The sequence below is a fragment of the Artibeus jamaicensis genome, unplaced genomic scaffold, assembly GCF_021234435.1.
Source record: "Artibeus jamaicensis isolate MK-2021 breed Jamaican fruit bat unplaced genomic scaffold, CSHL_Jam_final contig_793, whole genome shotgun sequence".
Classification (NCBI taxonomy): Eukaryota; Metazoa; Chordata; class Mammalia; order Chiroptera; family Phyllostomidae; genus Artibeus; species Artibeus jamaicensis.
The window spans coordinates 4,691,827-4,715,620 of NW_026521975.1; the positions used below are offsets into that span (position 1 = coordinate 4,691,827).

The 23,794-nt window shown below is 41.6% G+C and overlaps 1 protein-coding gene and 1 non-coding gene across 2 annotated transcripts in view; both read left to right on the top strand.

Annotated features, from left to right (window-relative positions):
* FLT3 (fms related receptor tyrosine kinase 3) overlaps window positions 1-22,118 on the top strand; it is a 59,961-nt gene extending 37,843 nt beyond the window's left edge. Inside the window, exons 12-24 of the mRNA XM_037166872.2 lie at window positions 1,772-1,950; window positions 2,740-2,846; window positions 2,972-3,104; window positions 3,194-3,298; window positions 6,338-6,448; window positions 7,309-7,462; window positions 9,581-9,663; window positions 11,027-11,154; window positions 15,097-15,219; window positions 17,081-17,192; window positions 17,553-17,652; window positions 18,134-18,239; window positions 21,566-22,118. Of these exons, the coding sequence (XP_037022767.2) occupies window positions 1,772-1,950; window positions 2,740-2,846; window positions 2,972-3,104; window positions 3,194-3,298; window positions 6,338-6,448; window positions 7,309-7,462; window positions 9,581-9,663; window positions 11,027-11,154; window positions 15,097-15,219; window positions 17,081-17,192; window positions 17,553-17,652; window positions 18,134-18,239; window positions 21,566-21,688 (1,564 nt within the window). The 3' untranslated portion in view covers window positions 21,689-22,118. The remainder of the gene's footprint in view (window positions 1-1,771; window positions 1,951-2,739; window positions 2,847-2,971; window positions 3,105-3,193; window positions 3,299-6,337; window positions 6,449-7,308; window positions 7,463-9,580; window positions 9,664-11,026; window positions 11,155-15,096; window positions 15,220-17,080; window positions 17,193-17,552; window positions 17,653-18,133; window positions 18,240-21,565) is intronic.
* LOC119064970 (U6 spliceosomal RNA) lies at window positions 20,432-20,537 on the top strand. The gene has a single exon (XR_005085521.2). It is a non-coding gene; the product is annotated as a U6 spliceosomal RNA (small nuclear RNA).
* Window positions 22,119-23,794: the final 1,676 nt, after the last annotated feature.

Sequence of the window (23,794 nt, forward strand, 5' to 3'; positions counted from 1 at the left end):
TGTACTTTATCAAATGCTTTTTCTGCATCTATTTTGTGATCACATGATTTTTGTCTTTCCTTTTGTTTATGTGGTGTACTACATTTATTGATTTACAAATATTGTACCATCCTTGCATCACTGGGATGAATCCCACTTGATCAAGGTGTATGATCTTTTTAATGTATTGTTGGATTCAGTTTGCCAATGTTTTCTTGAGGATTTTAGCATCTATGTCCATCAGCAATATTAGCCTATAGTTTTCTTTCTTTGTTGTGTCTTCACCTAGTTTTGGGATTAGGATGATGCTGGCTTCATAAAAAGAGTTTGGGAGTCTTCTGTCTTCTTGGATTTTTTAGAATAGTCTGTGAAGGATAGGGGTTAGCTTTTCCTTAAATGCTTTGTAAAATCCTGCTGTCAAACCACCAGGTTCAGGGCTTTTGTATGTTGGGAGTTTTTTGATTACTGCTTCAATTTTGTCAGCTACTATTGGTCTGTTCAGGCTTTCTGCTTCTTCTTCATTGAGTTTTGGAAGATTATATTTTTCTAGAAATTTGTCCATTTTACCCAGTTTTTCAAATGTCTTGGTATATAGTTCTTTGTAGTAATTTCTTATAATCCTTTGTATTTCTGTGGTATCACTTGTAATCTCTCCTCTTTCATTTCTGATTGTGTTTATTTTGGTCCTCACTCTTTTTTTTCTTTGTGAGTCTGCTTAAAGCAGGTGTGTCAAACTCATTTTCACTGGGGGCCATGTCAGTCTTGTGGTTGCCTTCAAAGGGCCGAATGTAATCTCAACTCCTTAACAGTTAAGGAGTAGTTACATTTATACAGTCCTAAAATTATTTTGACCCTTTGAAGGCAACCTCAAGGCTGATGTGGCCACCAGTGAAAATGAGTTCGACACCCTGGCTTAAAGGCTTGTCAATTTTTTAAAAGATTTTATTTATTAATTTTTTTAGAGAGATGGGAGGGAAGGGAGAAAGAGAGGGAGAGAAACATCAATGTGTGGTTGACTCTCAAGTGGCCCCCACTGGGGACCTGGCCCGCAACCCAGGCATGTGCCCTGACTGGGAACTGAACCAGCGACCCCTTGGTTCACAGCCCATGCCCAATCCACTGAGCCATGCCAGCCAGGGCAAAGGCTTGTCGATTTTATCTTTTCAAAGAACCAGCTCCTGGATTTATTGATCCTTAGAATTGTACTTTTATTCTCTATGTTGTTTAAATCTGCTCTAGTCTTGGTTATCTCCTTCCTTTCCTTCTACTTGCTCTGGGCTGTCTTTGTTATTGTTCCTCCAGTTCTTGTGTAGTTTTTGTGTATTATGTTGTTTTTAGTTTGTAAACTAACCCTATAGAAACAAGATGACCATAGAAACTAACAGTGAAAAACTAGGACAACTCAGGTGTTAGAGTTTAGCCCTAATTGATAGGCCTAAGTGATTAAAGCTATGACTTGATAAAGCTATAAGCTTCAGTATCTGCTTTTGAATAAAAACTCCTTTCTTTTCACATAAAAAAAAACCACTGGCATCTCTTATATTGGAAGAACATGAAATTCACACTCTCCTTGACATATTGGCTCTTTCTCATAAAAACATTTAAGAAGAAATGATGAAATATTTTAAATGCATACCTCTGAATCCACCATAATTCTACGTGGTCATAGATCATTTCTGATAACTTATGATAGATGAATATCTTTTCGAGCTCACTTAGAGAAACCCCAACTTCCAGTCTGTTGACAGCCCCACCTATCTAACTTACCTCTCTGTCTGTCATTTCTTTTCAGCTGCACAGAAGAAATCACAGAAGGAATTTGGAATAAAGAGGCTAATGGAAAAGTATCTGGACAGTGGCTATCGAACAGTACTCTGAACATGAGTGAAGCCATCAAAGGGTTTCTTCTGATGTGCTGTGCATATAATTCCCTGGGCACAGCTTGTGAAACAATCCATCTAAGCTCACCAGGTACACAGCAGCTGCTATTGTAATGCACAACCTTCAGGAATTCCCCACTAGAAGTTAGTCCCTGTTGTTCATTTTGGTCTGGGGAATTTTATAAGAACGTAGAAGTTCAGCGTGTGACACCAGAAGGCTTTTTGAGTCAGGCAGGAATCCCCACTGAACCTACACTGTTGTGTAGTTCAGGGGCAGAGTGACTTCTGTGGAACATCAGCATGACTCACAGGTTAGAGTGATGTAGGTAGAACCACAAACTCCCAGAACGGTGAATATCTCCCCAGAGGCTCAATTTTAGAAAAACAGATTTAGCAATTGGGAGTTGCTGCCATTTTCCCTTTTGCTCAATCTCCTTATGTGCCTTTAGTTTGCTGTTTTACAAGTTTTAGTTTTGTGTCTTTAGAGCCATCCTAAGTTAATTCTGAAGCCTAGCTGCCTACACTTATTCAGAATCACCAGCATCCTATAACTTATTTCTCCATTGTCATACAATAGAATACCTTCAATATCCTTATCTGACTTGTCTATCCTGTGAGTTAAAGTAGATATAATTCCTATAATCCTATGATTTTTAAGAATTGGTGCAGGATCATAAAAATTTTCTAGGGAGGAAACTTGTCCTTTATACTGCCATGTCCCGATTTTCCATGGGGAGTGGAACATTTGTAGAGAACTTGAGAGGCTGCAAATCCTGATGACTCAGACAGGACGTGTGAGATGGTGATGTGCTTTCCCTATCCGATCAGTCAGGAATCCTCCGTCACCGACTGCTTGGTGACACTTTTGTTTTGCTTGCAGATCCCTTCCGTTTTCTCCAGGACAACATCTCATTCTATGCAACCATTGGGCTCTGTCTCCCCTTCATTGCTGTTTTAACCATGCTACTTTGTCACAAGTACAAAAAGGTAAAACAAACAAACAAACAAACAAACGAAAAAAAACCCTAAAACTAAAAAGTAACAATTTATCATGGTTTCCTCTTTCTGAAGAGCTGCCTGTTGCTAACTGACTTGTTATTTCATCTCCGAAGCAATTTAGGTATGAAAGCCAACTGCAGATGGTGCAGGTGACGGGTTCTTTGGATAATGAGTACTTTTACATTGATTTCAGAGAATACGAATATGATCTTGAATGGGAGTTTCCAAGAGAAAACTTGGAATTTGGTAAGAATTGAATGTTCCAGATGTTTCCGTAGCGTGTCCTGTCTGTGGGAAAATCTTGAACCTGCACTCACTCACCATTTATCTTACAGGGAAGGTACTAGGATCAGGTGCTTTTGGAAAAGTGATGAATGCAACAGCTTATGGAATTAGTAAAACAGGAGTCTCCATTCAGGTTGCTGTCAAAATGCTGAAAGGTACAGTGGAATGATAGCCACAAAGATGGGCGGTGCAGGCTTTCTCCTCCCCTTCTCTTTTCCATCATTTTTGTGGGTACTGCTCACCATTCTTCAAAGATGAAAAGGAAGTGAGTTGGGGTTAGTGCCAACCAAATCGTGAGTACAACATGCAAGTCATGAATCCAGAACTCCACCTCTTCTTCCTCTTCTTGTTTAGTGCTTTTTGTTGTTGGGGTGGGGGGATTCAGTATTTGGGGATACTGTTATTACAGGAAGATGTTGTTGATGCCTTTTTTGACACAGACTTTGGGTAGAAGAGCATATTGGAGTTCTCTGTATTGTTTCTCACCCCTTACTCCAGCCAGTCCCATCTGGCTCTCACCTCCATCACCCACCTCAGCTTTACTCCCGTTGCAAGATCCCCCTTCCACACCCCACTGGCTTTTGGTAAGGTGGTCAGTGACTTCCAGTGAACTGGAGTTTAATGGACATCTTTCAGTTCTCATGTGACTTGAATTTTTAACATAAATTGGCAGGATTGACTTTTCTCCTGTTAAAAGCCTTTTTCCTTTTGGTTTCCTTGTCACCACTTTTTCTGGATTTCCTCCTAACTCACTCACTGCTTCACAGCCCTTTGCCAGCTGGCCTTCCGCCCAGCTCTTTGTGTGGAGCTCCAGCAGGCTTGCTGCTGCTGCGCCTCCTGCCATCTTCACTCCACATGCTCACCATAGGCCATCTCAGCCACACCCAGGACTTTACCTGGTACACCATTGGTCCTCATGATTGCACCTTCCTCCTAAGCCTCAGGATCATATGTCCAAATGCTTAGCTGTCTGAGAAGTCCCTTTAATTCAGCTCACCGAAACTGAATTCCTCCAACCGCAGCCCTCCATCAATACTCCCTTTTCAGTAATTGGTCTGAGTTATCTTCAGAAGGTTATCTCTTCTGAAGAGCTGCCATTGCCTTCCAAGCAGCTACTCCATGTGCATTCCTACTTCCTTTCAGATTCTCTATACTGAAGTTCCAATGATGGCTATGAAATGCAAGGAAGATCCTATCATTTTCCTATCTAACATTTCTACTTGCTTTCGGCTGCTCTTGAAATACACTATACAGACCCACATGGTTTCTTGTCTGCTCAGCCCCCCACCATGTACTCCCAGACTTCTTTCAGTTCCCCCAGAGCACTGTGCTCCCTCCTGTCTGGGAACCTGGCATAGTCTGACCCTCTCTCTCACCCTTCCCCTTTCACAGTGTTCTCTTCCACTCATCCTTCAGATATCAGCTTAAATAGCACTTCTTCAGGGAAACTTGCCTTCATACCAAAGACAAGATCAAGGGCCTTGCTAGATGCTATCTTAGCTCTCTGTAGACTCTTTGCCCATAGAATTTATCACAATATGTAACTATATCTTTGTTTAATTACTCACTCAATGTCTTATTTGCCGCACTAGTCTGTGAGCCTCAGGAGGACAGGGTCTGTATTTGTTTTGCTTTGGTCTCTTGTTCCTTGGTCTTTGCCTGTCCTGTTCTTTCCATACAAAGTATTCTTCTCTCTACTCCCTCACTGTGCATTCACCTGGTTAATTTTTGACCATCTAGGTCTCAACATATACATTTGGTGTCTCTTTCCCTACTTCTCTGAAGACTAGCTTAGTGTCCCACTGGTGTGACCCCATAGCACCTTTCCTTTCATTTGCCACATTGCATTTATCACACTATATTGTAGTTGTTCACATGTCTCCCTTTTCCAGGAGACTGTAAGCTCCAGGAAAGCAGGGGCTCTGTCTTGTCTATCATTTATTCCCCCAATGCTTGACACATTGCTTCATACATAGTAGGCACTCAACAAACCCTCGTTCAATGAATGAATGAATGAATGAATTTCAGGTAATGGTATATGAAAGTGCTCTGAAAATGTTAAGCATGCCATAAAATATATTATTTTGGTTATGAGGAATAAGACGTGGACAATTGAAAGCCACAGGTCCGTACAAAACATGAAGCAGCAGCAGCAGACATAAGGTGCTAGTGGGTCACAATGTGCAAGTGATGAATCTCATGCCCAAGCCAAGATGTTGGAGATAAGATCCCCCTGATGGCATCAGCACTCTGGAAAAAACCCACAATAAAGGCTGGGATGTCTTCCAGGACAAAATAAAGACACCTGGAAATAGCTAATTAAATCTTCATTGGATATAAAGAAAAGACTATGTTCATAAGAAATAGTAAGTTAACAGAGAAGGTGGGTGCCTGGTGCCTGGTGCCTGGAACCTGGAACCTGGAACCTGGAGGGAGAAGACTGAAGTCCCTGTTGTTGTTTCTAGGGCCTCAGCACCCACCTGGGCAAGGGTTCCTTGGCCAGCTGGCACATGAGCCTCAGTGACACAAGACCTCTGAGTTCCTCAGTAGTTACTCCCCTGCTATGCTTCTAAGCATAAGTACAATTTGCCAAGCTATCTAGACTTTTTCTCCAGGGAGAGAATGCATAGGCCAGTGGGTACATTCTAACCTACTCATCAGTTCCATTTCTCACTATCAATTAATGAGTCTCTGGAGAATTTAGTTACTGAGAAGTGGTCCTTTTCACCCCTTCACCATTGACCCCACTTACAGATTTAAGGTTGTAGACCTGAGGCCCAAAAGGCTGGAGTCAGCCACCCACACTGACATTCCTGTCTCATTTCTCTATGAATCCAACAAATTCAAGAGTCAAAAAAAAAAGGTTTTTTTTCAGCGTATGTATTAATTTCTGTGTAGAAAAAGCTACTGTTCTTATTTTGTTCTGTTTTTCTTTTTGAGGGTCAATATTAAGGATTTTTTATTTTGGTAGAGGGATGCCCAAAAGAAAGGCACATTTTAGACTCAACTTTCATAGTATTACAATCTTTGAAATCTGTCTTAAAGCAGCATATTATTCAATATTTGTGTAGTAGTTTATGTATTTTTAGAAATTTTATGCAAATCTGCTCTGAACTGAGGAAAGTTTTAATTCATTAAACGACCTACCATTCCCATCTTACTTTCATTTTACATTTATTCTCTCCCATGGACAGAAAAAGCAGACAGCTGTGAACGAGAAGCTCTCATGTCTGAGCTCAAAATGCTGACCCGCCTGGGGAGCCATGAGAATATTGTGAATCTGCTGGGGGCATGTACACAGTCAGGTAATCAATTCCCACTGAAAACTCCTAATTTAATATAGTTTAGCCTAAAGACGAAGAGGGCATTTGTTCTCATGTGATTCCTCTTCTCAGTCACAGTATAGGTCCTCCAACCCAAGTGGAGTTAGACATTAGTGTGCTAGAAGCAGACGACTCAGTGTAGACATAGGGGATGTCTCTCTTTATCGGAATATGCCCCATGATTCTAACCTACTTAATAACAGTCACCACACTGCAAGTATACAGTTTGTAGGTTTTTTCTCTACATTATTCCCGGCTGTGAAGGGCTGCCAGGCTTGGCTGCTGCCCTCATGGGCTGCATCAAAGAAGCACAGCCCAGGTGGGATGTCAAACTTTATTTTCTCAGAACTAAATGGAACACACACCCCGATTCTTTCACTTCTGCCTAGAAAGAACCCAAACCAGGATCATTCTTTCTGGGACAGCTGGCCTGGGACTGGGACTAGAAGAGCAGAAGAGAAAATGGATCTCTGAGGAGATTAGGCCAAGCACCAATTTCTCCCTCCTCAGGCCAATCAGCATCTACCTACCAAGTGCTCATCATGTAACTGGCTTATGATCTCCAGTTGCAAACTGGAGAATCTGGGTGGACAGGGATTATTGGTGAGGCCACATGTACAAAGGCTAAAGTAGAAGGCAAGAAAAAACTATTGTACTTTCCAAAGGAGTCTGAATGAAAGGCTGACACTGAATTAAAAGTATAAGAGACAGACTCAGAAAAAGTCGTACTCTCCCAAAGTCAGAGGAGCAGTGAGCCCTCATAGAGATGTTCCCTGCTACATAGACGTCTGAAAAAGTACTTGGTATTCCTTTACTTACAATTGAAATTGTCACTATTTCAGGGCCAATTTATTTGATTTTTGAATATTGTTGCTATGGCGATCTTCTCAACTATCTAAGAAGTAAAAGAGAAAAATTTCACAGGACATGGACGGAAATTTTCAAGGAACACAATTTCAGTTTCTACCCCACTTTCCAGTCACATCCGAATTCCAGGTAAGAGAACAGGCCAAGGTTTTGTGAGGATGCGTTCTAGGACACGTACAAAGTGTGATGGTTAAACATCTCACAGACTCTGGCCAGCTTCTAAAAGCCATACTCTAATATCGTGGAGTCTAGGGGCTCTAAGACCTAGAAAAGTCACTTATCATTCCTAGAGTTTCCCTGTTGGCTTGGAGCAATGAGACCTTTCTTGCATGACAAGCACTGGAACTGAGCCAGTCTCTGCCCACTTGTGCCTAAATGACACTCTGCACACCTGTTTAGTTTTGTCCTCCTGGTTAACACACAGGTATTAGTAAAAGAATGAACACTTTTTCCAAAGTCCTGAACATGTTCACAGAGGTCCTGGGAATATTGCACAAAAGAGCTCTAAACCTATAAATTGTATGTATTTATTTAATTATTTTTTATAAATGAGATTTTAAAAAAGATTTCATGTATTTATTTTTTAGAGAGAGGGGAAGGGAGGGAAACAGAGAGGGAGAAAAACATGGCTGTGTGTGAGAGATACATTGATCAGTTGCCTCTTACAAACCCCCAGATGGGGACCTGTCCCACAACCCAGGCATCTGCCCTGACTGGGAGTTGAACTGATGACCTTTAGGTTTGCAGGCCATTGCTCAGTCCACTGAGCCACACCAGCCAGTATAAATTGGATTGAAAAAATAGGATAGTTCCACTGATGTAATGTGCTGGGGACAGAATAAAGTTGTGGTAACACCGGTTTCTGCTCTGCATTGTATATTCCCCCGCCTGTGGGAATCCTGAGTGACTCTCGGCCCTGACAGACTGCTTGTTTCCATGTGTATGGATGAGGGTCGGAGGCGTTTGGTGGGATGCTTGTCCTTATCCTTAGAAATTTCTTACTGACTATTGAATACTTGAACAGTGTAGCTCTGTAACGCCTTTCTCTGAGTAAATTTATAGGCTCTGATAGAATCATTCCTCAATCCACAGTGCTTTCCTATTTCCCTGGATATGGAAAAGCTCTCCCTTATCCTAAAGACACACTTATCAGAGTCTTTTTTTCTTTACTGGGGGACTTTTGGAGAGTGCGTTTGAGATCCAGCTTTGTTTTCTTGGCATGTTTCAGTGCAGGCCTTTAGCCTTCAGGCCTGAGACAGACCCGGCATCTGGAGCCATGAGGCCCCACTGAGATCCCCTTGCACAGCTTTGTGCAACTCTCTTCACTGATTTACACATTTCACACGAGTTCATTTCTCAGTTCACATCCTAAAACTGAGATAGGTCTAATGTCATGTGTGTTTTGGAGCAGAGAGTCTTTCCTGATGAGTCAGGTGTACGTGACCAGCTGCTGTCCTTGTTTAGTGATAACCAAGGCTGGTGAACTCAGTGCCTTTGATTCAGTCAGTCACTGGGCTATGGAATACGCCAAAGCCATTACTTTTGGAATATGTGTGGCCTAAAAGCTTTAAGCCATTTTCCAAATATATGGCAACTGTAAGTTTGGATAAATTTATATTCTGGAATAAATTGAATCATTGTGTATATATAATGCACACAGAGTTCCTCAGTGAAGAGTTCTGTATCATATACCACAAAGAATTGTCATTATTACTATTTATTAATTTCATAAGAAAAGGAAATGAGCTTTGCAAAGGTCACCTTGAGAAAAGGAGATGGAAGAACATGTAAGGGTCCCCATGGGAGATTTGTATGACTTGAGCTGCTAACGGAGTTTAGAAACAGAGGACCGAGGTGCAGCTGCAACTCTTTACTAGGCTCATGATTTCAACAAATCATATTCATCTCCCTAAGCCCAAGTTTTCTTTTACAAAATATGACTTTGACACCCACGTGTGGTAAGATCTTTTTCCACGTGTAGTAAGATCTTCTTGTGGCAAGAATTGAGCAAAGTCATCTTTGAGGTGTTAGACTCCATGCAGATACCAGGCTCACTCTTCGCCTAGTTAGATGGGCTCAATTACACAGGTGTTTTTAATTCCACAAAAAGTGTGCAAGTTGGTGCTGTGCTTTTAATTTAAAAGCCCATTTATGATTGTGAGTCATTTCTTTGATAAATCATATTTTTTAAATAAAATGTCTACTTAGAAGAAGTACATAAATAATGAAATAATAATTTTTTAATAGTATGCTTGGTTCACAAGAAGTTCAAACACACCAAGACTCGGATCGCAACTCAGGGTTTAATGGGACTTCATCTCAACCCAAAGGTAATATTTTATCCTAATTAGTAGCACTTAAAAGTAGAAATGAATACAAGAATTCTGTGTTAGCTATCTTTTATTTTAATGTGTAAATGCAAAAGCATGTTTTACTTTGCTATGGTTATCTATAGGCTTGATTCATGCATAGTTGCTTTAAAAGTAGTTAAAGATCTAAAAGATAGCTTTGCTGGATAGAATGGAAGGGCAGATAAAGTGTTTCCCAGATAAGGTAAAGTTAAAGGAGTTTATCATCACCAAGCCCTTATTCTATGGAATGTTAAAGGGACTTATCTAAGAAAAAGAAGATCAAAACTATGAATAGTAAAAACAACAAACTCACAACTGTCAACAACTGAATCTAAAAAGCAAAAACAAACTAACCAAGCAACTAGAACAGGAACAGAATCACAGAAATAGAGATCACATGGAGGGTTTTCAGTGGGGTAGAAGAGGGAGGAGAATGGAAGGGGAGAAGTACAGGGAGTAAGAAGCATAATTGGTAGGCACAAAATAGACAGGGGGAGGTTAACAATAGTATAGGAAATAGAGAAGCCAGAGAACTTACATGTATGACCCATGGACATGAACTAAGGAGGGGAGGGAGGTTGGAGGCTAGTGGGGTGGAGGGCAAAGGGGCATAAAGGGGAGAAAAATTGGTACAAATATAATAGCACAATCTATAAAATATAGATTCTTTAAAAGCAGATAAAAATCAATAGTTTATGTGGTGTGAGTCTTATGTCAATGTTTAACTAATAAACACTGAGGGCTATTTTATTTGGTTATATTATTCTTTTAAAAGTCATAAATTAATTAGAGCCATGCTGTTACCTGAGAAGTAGGAAAGATAGTGAGTTCTGGGGTCAGACAGGAGTTGGGGTAACCTATGGTTCCTTCACTTTCTGGCTGGGTGACTTTGGATGAATTATTCAACCATCCAAGCCACAATTTTCTCATTTGTAAGATGGGCCTAATGATACTTCTCTCATCAGACTATTAGAAGGTTATATGGAAGGACATTACGTGTACAATGTGTTCGGTCGATGTGAATACTCTCCCAATGTGACAAACTGCCTAGTGCAAAAGAAGAGCATCTGAGACTCCTGGGCTGATCCAGAGGCCATCTATCAGCAGCCCAGCTAGGGAATTAGTAATTTATCCCTCTCACCAAAAAGAGTCTTTGGGTGATGCTTCAGAGGCTGTATAGTTCTCAGCATAAACAGCCCTTGTGTTACCCGGAACAGAATGTGAGGCCTGCACTCATATATCTTGGCACCTCACCTAACTGTGGCTTTAATAACCTCACGGAGATTTGATAAAGCAACTTCTTAGAGTCCTGGCAAAAATGAGGACCAGTTCTATTTTACAGAGGAAATTGAATATGAAAACCAAAAAAGGCTGGAGGAAGAAGAAGACTTGAATGTGCTTACATTTGAAGATCTTCTTTGCTTCGCTTATCAAGTTGCCAAAGGAATGGAATTTCTGGAATTTAAGTCGGTATGTTCCTTAAAGAAGAAACTAACAACAACAAAAGATAATTCTGAAAAAAAAGAGAGTGTTTTTCTTTCTTGTTTATTTGAATTTATGTTCCTTAGTCTGTCTTTCCCAGCCTCTTCTACTGTTTGAGTCACCTAGAATGTTGCCTGGCTTTTGGCTAATTACAGTGTAAAGACTCTGGGCCCTTCTTAGATACAGGTTGTTAGAGCCCTCCTCAGCTACCCTGACAGGGCCACACAGGAAGTCCTCCGGAATCCGTCCTCACAGTGCAGTAAGGCAGTGTGGGCCCTTCCCCAGGCAGTTCAGGTTGCCAGGCTGTGCCTCGCTCAGGGGTGTTCGACCCGAGGAATGAGAGGAGGCTCCAATGCAGAGTTTCTCTGCTGGCCAAGCCAGCCACCATGGGCGCCTCTGTCTCTGCAGTGTCCGCAGTGTCCCGGAGGCCTGCCTACTGCCTCCTGACTGCTCTTGCCAGATCCTTCGGGGCTGTGATGACAAGGTCCAGGAGCCTGCCTCCCACCATGGCTCTATCTCACTTTTGTGCTCTTTCTGTAACTGCTTTTCAGCCCTGCTGTTCTCTGACATTTCAGTGTCTCCTACCTACAAGCAGATTCAGACCATTCCCCCAGCTACTTTCGGTCCTCGTTTGCTTGCCTTCACTTACCCTCTCTTTATTTCCCAGACTTTTTCCTCCTCTTTTTGGGGGGGTCTTTTATTCCCTTCCTCCCTTTCTCCTCCACTTCCCCCCATTTCCTCCCTGAATTTGGAGAGAATAATTTCAAATGTATTTTTTTCCTTTAAGAAATTAGTCTCTAATATAATGTTACATGTCAGTTATATCTCAATTTTTTACAAAGTAACTTGAAATAAATCAATAGCTTTGAAGACTAGAAGCAACTAAACCTCTAAGACATCTTGAGATAAACAACAAGAAACATCTTTAAATAAAAGAAACCTGTGAAACTTCACCAAAGGGCAAAAAACTCATTGATTTGAGTTCATAGTATAACTCAAATCAATGAGTTCTGTTATGTTCATAGGAGAGAATTCACATTTAAAGGTCATTTTTTTCTCCAAATTAATCTATATACAGAAGTGGGCGAAAGTAGGCTTACAGTTTTTCCATATGGAAAAAGACCAAGCCCTGGCTGGCGTAGCTCAGTGGATTGAGCACAGGCCTGCGAACCAGAGTGTCATGGGTTGATTCCCAGTCAGGGCACATGCCTGGGTTGCAGGCCAGTTCCCAGCAGGGGACCCATGAGAGGCAACCACACATTGATGTTTCTCTCCCACTCTTTCTCCTTCCCTTCCCCTCTCTCGAAAAATAAATAAAAATATATTTTAAAAAAAAAGAAAAAGACCTGCGGGTTATGATTATTACAACAGCTTTATTAACTCTGTTTCACATACTCACAAATGTAAACCTGCTTTAGCTTATCCTATATTTGGCACAGCCTCAATTAGAAGTGCAAGGATTCCCCCCACCTCTCTCTTAGGGATATTAAAAGTGCCTGTTACCTTCTTTTCCAAATTTAGGCAACCTTACTTGACAGTGGTTTAAAAAAATTACTGTCTCATAGTGTTTCCTGCCCTCATCTTGGAGGCACATGCTTCTCTTCATCTTCTTTTCTGCTGCTGGATTCCTCTCGTCTGGGATTCATTACCTGTATCATCACCTGCACAACTACAATACGTCTACAATACTACTTTCACAGGGACCTTCACAGATGTTGGAGAGTTATCCACCTGGTTCATCTGGCCTGGTTTGGCTGCCTGTTACATTAACTAAATATTCAAACTGCTCGCAACTGGGGGTCAAGGAGCACTGTTATTTCTTCCCTTGGGCTTGTAATAAGAATTTTTAAAGAATGTCCAGTGTGTTAGGCTTCTCTCCCATTGTTTTCCGTGTAGCCTTCCCCCTAAGGCACGCTGTCACTGGCTCCAGTTTTTCTCCCTCTTTGGTGGCTCAGGTCCATCTGCAAGCTTTCCCTCAGACAAGGGTCCCCACCCCCGGGCCATGGACTGGTACCGGTCTACGGCCTCTTAGGAACTGGGTCACAGAGCAAGAGGTGAGTGGTGGGCTAGTGAGCGAAGCTTTATCTGTATTTACAGCCTCTCCCCATCGTCCGCATTACTACCTGAGCTCTACCTCCTATCACATCAGCAGGGATATTAAGTTCTCAAATAAGCATGAACCTTACTGTGAACTGTGCATGTGAGGAATCTAGACTGTGTGCTCCCTATGAATGATTTAAATCAGTGATTAAACTGTAGCATGATAAATATTGCGTTCCAGCACCATCTGAGAACCCAGTGGAGGGACAGGCACAGACCTGGGGAGAGGTGGTACAGAAGAACGTTTCTGAAGGAAAGCCAGCAGGGAACAGAGGATGAGGTCAGGAATATGGAATCAGTATAGATAGAAAGAAATTTGTTGAGAAAGGTCAACATGTTTTGGGTTTTTTTTAAGATTTTATTTATTTATCTTTAGAGAGAAGGTAAAGGAGAGAGAAAGAAAGGGAAAGAAACATCAATGTGTGGTTGCTTCTCACGTGGCCCCCAATGGGGAACTGGCCTGCAACCCAGGCATGTGCCTTGACTAGGAATCGAACCAGTGACCCATTGGTTTGCAGCCTGCACTCAATCCACTGAGCTACACCAGCCAGGGCTAGTTCAACATGTCGAATGTGAGATTCGTTAAGTGACAAAGTAGGGCTCAGTCCAGTGGACACTTGACTATGCCTATCTAAAGCTGAAGGGAACTGCTGGATTGGAACTGGAGATCTGGGTGATGGTAGTCATACCCCTGGGTTTGGAGGAAGTGACTCAGGGGAAGATGCAGAACCACCAGGGCAGCAGGAGGAGTGAGCTGCGCACCTCACGGAAGGAGGGCCGGCCTCCTTCAGGTCAGATCAAACCTCACCCGGATTGATGCTATGCAGGTCATTACAGGGCTTGGCCAGAACAGCCTGGGCAGACAGTTAGGAGGCAGCCTGCAGGGGCTTGGTGGGGGAGTGGGCGAAGTGGCAATGGAACCTTCAGGCTGACAACCCTCCCAGAGAACCAGACAGGGAGGAAGGACAGCTACGGGAACTTGCGTCTTCATGGTTTTTGCTTTTATTTTTTAAGTATTGAAGACAGACCTTTGTGCCTTTGCCACTAATGCCCTTGTTCTTTTTAAAAATCTTCCTTTTTAGAATTAACTTTTTAAAAAATACTTTTATTTATTTATTTTTAGAGAGAGGTGAAGGCAGGGAAAAAGAGGGAGAGAAACATCGATGTGTGAAAGAAATATAAATCCAGGCATGTGCCCTGATTAGGAATCAAACCAGTGACCTTTCAGTTCACAGGCCAGTGGTCTCCACTGAGTCACACCAGCCAGGGCTAGAGTTAATTTTCTTAAGAGACCACCAGGATTAATGTCACACCATGTTTCAATTCAGGGGTTCCTTCTAATTCTGGTTTAGTCAACCATCCCAAATTTATTTTGTTTCTTTCTGAATATTTCTTTTGAGGTTACTCCATTATATTGCCAAAGCTGTTTTCCAGTCAGAAAAGAGATTATTTTCTCCACCTTCCCAATAAGAGTGCTGGAAGGCAGCCTCTGAACATCCCTTTGGGAGCTCACCAGAAAGCCCTGTCTCTCATTTATAGCAAGACACGGCATCGGCTAAGTCTGATCTCCTTCCTGAGAACCTGTTCCCTTTGGCCTCTGGGAATGTGCCACACACGGCACAATGTCTGCATAGCTGCAAAAGGGAGCCCCGGGTTCACTGACGGACTTGGTGACATTTTATGATGACTGGTCATGCTCCAGCAAATGTAAGACACCACAAGAATGGTACATTCGTCATCTAACTCCTATTGAACTTGAAGCCAGGGGAAAGATGAGTGTTGTGAGCCTCTGCACCACGGCAAATAACACTCCAATGCCATTCCTTGTAGTGCGTCCACAGAGACCTGGCGGCCAGGAATGTGCTGGTAACCCGTGGCAAAGTGGTGAAGATATGCGACTTTGGACTGGCTCGAGACATTATGAATGATTCCAACTACGTCATCAGGGGCAACGTGAGGCTGCCGTTTCTTTCCTGTTCTTCTGTTGTTTTGTGTTTTGTCATTGTCAGAGTGAACATTACACTCACTTCCGCGTGTTGATTAACAGCCAGATGAGTCCTCGCAGCAGCAGTTTGTCTTCTTATGCTTAACAGGTTCTCTGTAGCTTCAGGGACTATTCCATTGGTGATCAAAGTTGAGCAAAACAGCAACACACCCACCCTTGGGCTTGTCAGAATAGATTAGGGTCCTTGGAATGCAAACCACTCTTGACAACAATGTCATTGCTTGCATTTATTTCAGTTCCCTTAACTAAAAAGTGACGATTCAGTTACGTCTCTAATGATGGAAATAGCGAGTAGTTACAATAGAGCACTTAAAAACACAACATGTACATTAAATATTAAATGTAAATTTCTAAAATGGGCCACATTTAAATGAAATATTAGTCAGTGAATATTTGTCATCCTACTACTGTCACACACGGAAACCTAGAACATGACTAAAGCTGCTTGTTTAGAAAACGAGGACGGGTGTGTTATCAACCACAGAGCTGTTAGAAATACTAGATGATGACATTATGTACCTCGTTGAAAGGGTACAGTTGTTAAAAACTACAAACCTGGATTCAAGCCCCTATTTTTCTTTTTGGCTCTTCATATTTGGGAATTCTAACTGCTTTATTGTCCCTACTTGTGAAATAATAATAACAGCAAATGCCCATGTCATGCTTACCGTGTGTTAAGGGCTAAGTGCTTTCTTTACACATGTTAACTCAGGTAGTCCTATAGTTGCCCATTTGTGTGTGAGGAAACTGAGGCACAGGCATGTAACTCGTCAGTGACCACACAGCCTATGGTTAGAACATGAAAGGCCGGAGCCTGTGTGGCTGTATTCCTGTGCTGATACAGTATTTCGCATGAGGATTATACACTGACCTCAGTATTATGTGGGGACGAGCTAATAAAACTCACCTGAGAGCCCCAGGGTAAACTACCAATACATGTGAAAAGCCAAATTCAGCTGTACTCCCACTAGACTCACATAATCATCGTAGCTAATTTTAGACATGTGCCCCATCATAGTTAAAGTCACAAATATGGTGACTGTTCATCTGTGGCTATGCAGTGTCATCCCTACCAGCTGGTGGTCTCTTGTGTGGGAAGCTGAATCCCATTTGCAACCACAATGAATTCCTTCCACTGATCAAGTTGATTCTATCAGCTCGTCAGTTCGTGGAGGATTTAAGATAGGGTTTCTCTCTTGAGCTTTGATTTTACTTGGCAGAATAAGCGTGCACTGTGAAGGGCTCCTCCACCCACGAAAAAGAAGCTGCTACACAATGCTCTTCCTCCCTGTCTGGACTCCATTCTGAGGCTGGACTCATTCAAAAGCCCCGTTTCATGCTGCTGGAAACTGTTAAAGCCACAGAAGCCAGGCTGCTATTATTTCTGAAAGTGAGGCTGTGTGCTCCCTTCACCACGTTGTAGTGGAGGGCATTTTCACTCTAGTTTTCTGGAGGATGCTTTAACAAAACAGTGCACCGATTCACTGGTGCGTCCACTCGCCTCTGGGCAACAGACTGGCTACTCATTCATGGAGAGTTTCTACTGTTAAACTTCCCAATTCCAAGCACAAGTTTTTGTTCAAGATAAGTTTTAAAGAAAGATGGGTGTTTTGATTTTTTTTTTTAAGGCTACTACAGTAGAATGTTAATTTTAAGTGAAACACTTCTGCGTGAGGAATAGCTTTTCTCAAGTAAGCATTAAGAGTGTCCTTAGGAAGATAAAATTTATTTTCTAACTCACAATAGATACGAAGTAATGACTGTCCCCGTGGAAATCTCACCACTGTTCTCCTCTTGGATCTTTCACAGGCCCGCCTGCCTGTGAAGTGGATGGCCCCTGAAAGCTTGTTCGAAGGGATCTATACAATTAAGAGTGATGTCTGGTCGTACGGAATATTACTCTGGGAGATATTCTCACTCGGTAAGTTTGGCAGTTTGCTGCCCTGTCTGGGCCTGGGGCTTCAGGACAGTCTGTCCCTCTCTGCCCCTCCCCAGCTCCCAAGTCAAAGAGTGGGTGAAATGCCACCTGGAATGTACCCAGAGCCCCCGAGCCTTACTTCTGCTGCAATAGGTGCCACTTGGGGCTTTACCCGCTGGTGTCGATAGTTCTGTCTTCAGCCTGTGACCCACTTGACAGCAGGAACCATGGCTTCACCCTGTGGCAGCCTAGATAGTTCAGTGTCTGGCCCACGGACACTCGCCACGCATGCCTGTGAATTGAGTGAATGAATAAACAAACGAAGAATGAGTAAATGCTTACACCCCCCAATGTTTTCCTCAGGTGTCAATCCTTACCCTGGCATTCCAGTTGATGCTAACTTTTATAAACTCATTCAGAGTGGATTTAAAATGGACCAGCCATTTTATGCTACAGAAGAAATGTAAGTTCACACAGGCCGTAAAGTGGCTGAAATCAGAAATGAGTGGTCTGTCTAGTTCCCAGTGCACGATAAAAAAAAAAAAAAAACTTCTTACTGTAAAGCTTATATGAATTCCTCTTAAAAAAAAGAAAGCTCCTCCTGTGTGTTTGGTGGAGGGGCGGGGGGCAGTTCTGAACAGAACTGAACCTTCCCTGCCCTGAGGTACTCTCACTTCTGGGTTTCAGTTCCTCTGCCTGAGGGATCCTTAAGGGTGATAAGAATCCATCTCCTGACTTCTGGTTCATGTTGTATTTCTTTAAATGCATTTCTGTTTACTGTTGCGTTGGTCCTTTCCAGTGTGAGTTCAACATCTAGTCCAGTACTTGCTATAAAACAAGCATCAAGCAGCTCCCTGGCAATCAGAGTTATTTCATTACGTGAAAAATGCTTCCTAGTTCTTTGTTCAGATTTCGTCTTGCTGCCTGCTCTGTTACTCTTACAGATACTTTATAATGCAGTCCTGCTGGGCTTTCGACTCAAGGAAACGGCCATCCTTCCCTAACTTGACTTCGGGTTTGGGGTGTCAGCTGGCGGACGCAGAGGAAGCGGTACGTGGCAGCCCTTGCCCCCCAGAGACAAGAAGGAAAGCAGAGAGAACACTCTTTGCTGGTTTCCTCAGAACCAAAGGCACCAAGTTGTCTTCCTCACCCAAACTTGTCCTGGTCACTCTGTAAAAGTTATGTGGGCTGATATGCCTGAAACTAATATAATATTATACGTCAAGTGGCATTGAATGCTTTTACCAAAAAAATAATTTAAAAAAGAAAAAGTAGTGTAGGTGAGACATACTTATTGATAAATGATTAGGGAGGAGGGAGGCTTTTCCTGAAAATATCAGCCAATGGACTGAGAAATTAAATGCTTTTAAGCATCAGGTGCAGAAGACTAGACAATGAACTAAAACTTAATCCTTCACCTACCTTTCCTAATTCAGTGTGAAGCTTTGTACCGCGTAATCATGCAATATTGTAGAGTGGGAAGAACATGGACCCAGAGATGCGAGAGCCAAATACCAGCTACACTATTCTGCCCGCTAAGAGCTGTGTGCTTTATGGCAAATCACTTTGTTTCTCTGGGCCTTAGTTTTCTCACCTATAGAATGGGTTACTAAGCTCGATGATCCCTGAATTGTGGCAACATGGAATTACTTTGACGACTCTTCCCCTTATCAGTACCACCTGGTACAGCAAAAGGAGCTGTCGCCTAGGTGAGGTGAGCAAAAGATAGTACCTCGAATTCTGTATACCTAGGTTCAAATCTTGTGTCCATCATTTGCGTCTAATAAGACTCAAGTCACTTAGCCTTTTGGGGATCTCAGACCTTATCTGAAATATAGGATTAACAAGCCTTACTTAGTGAAGTTGTAAGGAATACTTAAGGTGGCATATGTGAAAAGACTGAGCGCATAGTGGGTACTTAATAGTTACTCAATAAATGTTAGTTAAATATAATTCTGATTCCTTAAATGAATTGTCTGTCTTCTGTTTGAAAATTATTAAGCATCCATTTTCAATTCTGTGTCTCTCTCAAGGCCCATGTAGATGGTGAGTGTCCCCTTCTCCTGCTCTGACTTTTTTAAAATCGCGTATAGAAACAAGATTATTGTCAGGAAATTATGTCCTACAGGTTGGGAGACATAGATTCCCCCAAGGGACTATGAGCTATTGAACAGATGACCTGTAAACAGTTAATGAAACTATGAAATAAACTGAAAAAAGAGTGATAGAGAGAAACAAGAAATGAGCTGTTTGAGTAAAGAAAATGGGTTGAGTGATTTTTACTTGCTGGAGGTTAGGTATGGATTTGCAGAGAGGGTCTTTGAACTACAGTGAAGAATGCATGTGGTATTTTGGCCATTGGAGAATGGAGGGTTAGTAGTGTATTCCACGCTGGATGAGGAATATAAAGGGTCAAAGTTGAGAAGTTAGAATGGGAAATAAATGGTTGTGGCTACAGTATTAGGGTGAGGGGGTGAGGGCATGGGAGGAACAAGACTGTGTGGGTAGTGCAACCAACTGCTAGGGCCAGTCCATAAAAAAGATGTGTTGTTACCACTCATCCTGAAGGGCAAAGGCAGTCATTATGCAGACTGGGTAGAAAAGATATATGTATATATTTTATTTTCTAGAAATAAAAATTCAGAATAGGAAATAGTCCATTCATTCAACACTATACCTGATTGTCTAAAACAAATGAACAACAAGAAAGACAGTAGTGAGGAGTCGGGGAGTGGAGGAGTTTGTCAAACTTAAAGGATGCAGCATCTCTACTTCATAAGAAGTTCCTATAAATAATAAGGAAAACATAGCAGCCCAATATATAAGAGCAAAGGAGATTAGCAGAAATTAAATGCAAAAAGCCATTGAAAACAGAAAAAGATGATTAACTGTGCTTATCATGAAACATAGGTAGGGAGATAAAACATGTTGCTGAACCAAGGGCTAGAGACTTGGAAGATTGTTACTACCCCCTGTCGGTGAGTCTCTGAGAAAAAAAGTCTTCCCAGACACAGATGACAGGAGTGGAAATAAGGAAACTCTTCTGCAGCACAGCCCAGGTCAAGTGTGTCGCAAACCAAATGTGCATCCCCTTTGATCACCTCCCCCACTTCTCCCAAAGACAGACGTGGTCACATGTGCATCTTTTTAACTTTATATTATATAAACAGTCTATCAAAATGTTAATTATGGTACATCAGTACTATAGAACCCTAGGCTGCCATTAAAAAGATATGTGTTTGGTGCTCGCTTCAGCAGCACATATACTAAAATTGGAACAATACAGAGAAGATTAGCATGGCCCCTGCGCAAAGATGACACACAGTTTGTGAAGCGTTCCATATTTTTGAGTGACCAACCAACTCATAACTATCAACAACTGAACCTAAAAGACAAAAACGAAAACCAAGCAAACAACTAGAACAGAAACAGAATCACAGAAATGGACATCCCATGAAAGTTATCAGTGGGAGGGAGGAGGGGGAGAATGGGGGGAAAAGGTACAGGGGATAAGAAGCATAATTGGTAGGCATAAAATAGGCAAGGGAGGTTAAGAACAGTACAGGAAATAGAGAAGTCAAGGAACTTATATGTATGACCCATGGACATGAACTAAAATGGGGAAGGTTGGTGGGGGGAAGGGAAGAGAGGGATAAAGGGGAGAAAAAACTGGGACAACTATGATAGAATAATTAATAAAATGCACTTAAAATAATAAAAAGATGTGTGTTCATGTTTAGTAAATAGTGAAAATTTGTAACATGTAAAATGAACATCATGGTTGATACATGTAACATGTAAGCAACATACTAGTAATTCAAACTAAGGTTCTGAAACAGAATCTGCAGTCTGAGCTGGCTGGCACAAGTTTGTGTGCATGCATAGCAAACTATAATGGTGAGCACCTCTGATGGTTTTAGCTTTTTCCATAGAACATTCTATATTGCTTATATTATCTATATGAACATGTATTAATTTGATAACCAGACAGAAAAGTAGAGCTGTTTTCATTTTTATAAAAAATAATTTTAAAAAAACAATTAAAAGTAGCTAAATTCCCAAATGAGATCTGAAGAATCAGTCCCCTGTATTATTTGCATAATGAACATATGTCTTTTTTTCTGGCCTTTCTCTTTTGTGAAAGGTTTTCTAGATGAAGATATTATATCTAAAAGTAGAAACAATCATGAAATAAAATAGTTGACTATGACTCAATTTCTCCTTTAATAAAGGACCAAAATCGCTTTGTCAGTTAATACACAGAATAGCCTCTAAGGCCTTTGCACACTGAAAGCAAGCAATACTTTGTAATGTAGGCTCATAACATGTTAAGTCCGCATCAGATGATGAGAATTCTGTCTCTTTCCTGTATTCAGATGTATCAGAACATGGATGGCCATGTTTCAAAACATCCTTCCGGCTACCAAAACAGGCGACCTTGCGGCAGAGAGGCGGAGGCAGGGCTACCCTCTCCTCAGGAGCACACTGAAGACTCGTAGAGAAACAACTTAGTCTTAAGGACTCCGCCCCCGACCTGCCCACCTTCAACAGGTTATCGATTACCAAAACAAGATTAACTTTACCACTAAAAGAAAATGTATTCTCAACTGCTGCTTTGCTGGACTTTTTCTCTAGAAGTTCTCTGTATTTACTCTTGTTTTCAAAGGAACTTTTGTAAAATTGAATTTGCACAAGGCAGGAAGAGCTTATTGGAGCATCTACCGACATCCAGAGGCCTTCTCAGGCTGGCTTGAGGGAAAACTGTGTACCTAAAGTATAGTATATTCTTGTAAATACATAAAACAGAAGCATTTTGCTAAGGAAAAGCTAATGTGATTTTTTTAAATCTATGTTTTAAAATAATATGTAACTTTTATAGCTATTTAGTGATATATTTTATGAATGGAAATAAAATTTCTACTATAGAAATGTTTGTTATTGAATTGCTTACATGGTGTATTTAGGGCAAGACTTACCTGGAGTTCATGAACCCACTGAAGTTGTGTGTGATGTTTTGTCGGTGCATGTGTATTTTTTTTCCTACTGAGAAGGCCTATTGTTTCATCAGATTCTTTTTTTAAAGATTTTATTTATTTAGTTTTACAGAGAGGGGAAGGGAGGGAGAAAGAGAGGGAGAGAAACACGATGCGTGAGAGAAACATTAATCAGCTGCGTCTCACATGCATTCCAACCAGGGACCGGGCCCACGACCTAAGCATGTGCCCTGACTGGAAATCAAACCAGTGACCCCTCACTTTATAGTATGATGCTCAACCAAGCGAGCCATGCTAGTCAGGGTTCATCAGATTCTTAAAAGGACCTCCTGCCTCTCAGACTAGAAGAAGAATGGCTGATGTTGGACATCTGCTGTCTGCTCTGTAGAACTGCTTTGATGTGGTCTCCTTCAAACTTAGCGGTCCCCCTCTGAAACTTAGCACTCTCCATCCCGTAGGCTTATAAACTTGGATTTGTCCTCCTTCTTACATGCCAGGTGTAGTTCTTGGTGAAGAACATGGTGAAGTTCTGCCTCCTCTTTCTTCCTGTCCTTGCTTCTAGCACAGTGGTTACAAATAAGAGCTCTCCACCACTTTTCAGCTTTGCAATGTTGGGCAAGTAACTGAACTTCTTTAGGCCCCAGTCTTCTCTTCTGGAAAATTAGATAATAATGGTATCTATCTTATAGGGCTGTTGTGAGAATTAAATGAATTACATATATCTGTATGTGTGTTATAAATGTACACATATATTACACAAACATATAAATCACTTAGATCCATGCTTAGCCAATAGAGATAATCTAATGTTATTTGTGCTTTCTTTTCTGCTTTTAATTTTTTGCTGTAGATCATGCCCCCACAAACTCACTTAGAATACACTGATTTCTTCTTCACCTAACTCTGTTCCCTGTCTCTCGACCACCCAGTGTTTTCCGTGAGGCACAGACAGCTTCATCTTCCCAAAGTATTGGTCTGTATCAATTACTCCCGGGCTGGAGAGCTTTCAGTGGTTCTGTGTTCTAACTGCTAAAGTCAGATTCCCAGCACTCGAGCACCTGCAGCTGATTCGACTGCATTTCTTATGTTAGATACCATGTCCTGTCTCTGGGGAGGTGCTGTCCAAACCTCCCAGCTCTGTTCAGTGAAGATGTCTAAGGCATTCTCGTCTGTTTCTTCTCCTCACCCTCCCTCTATTGGAGATGCCAATTGCCTCCTCCTCTCCCTATTTAAGCCTTTGCTTCATGACCAGACTGGTGCTCTGCCTTGTGCTCAGGTCTGTCTCAGCTCTATTCACCATTAGTAATGGCTTCCCCCACCGCAATCTTAGCAAGGCTTTTGTGTCTGTATCCTCTGCTTGGCTCTGAACATCCAGTCTACCTACCTTATGTGATGACGAACTTTCTTTTCTTTTTCTTTTTTTAGTTTATACACAATTCGTTTATTTCTTAATTTAAAAACTTTATTATTTATGGGGTTTTTTTACTGTTCAAGTACAGTTGTCTGCCTGATGACTTATTTTCTTAAGTAAACATCCTTTTGAAAGTAGATATAACTTGTGCCAAGCTGTGTGCCTCCCTTCTATTTGTATGTATAGTCAGGACACAATAT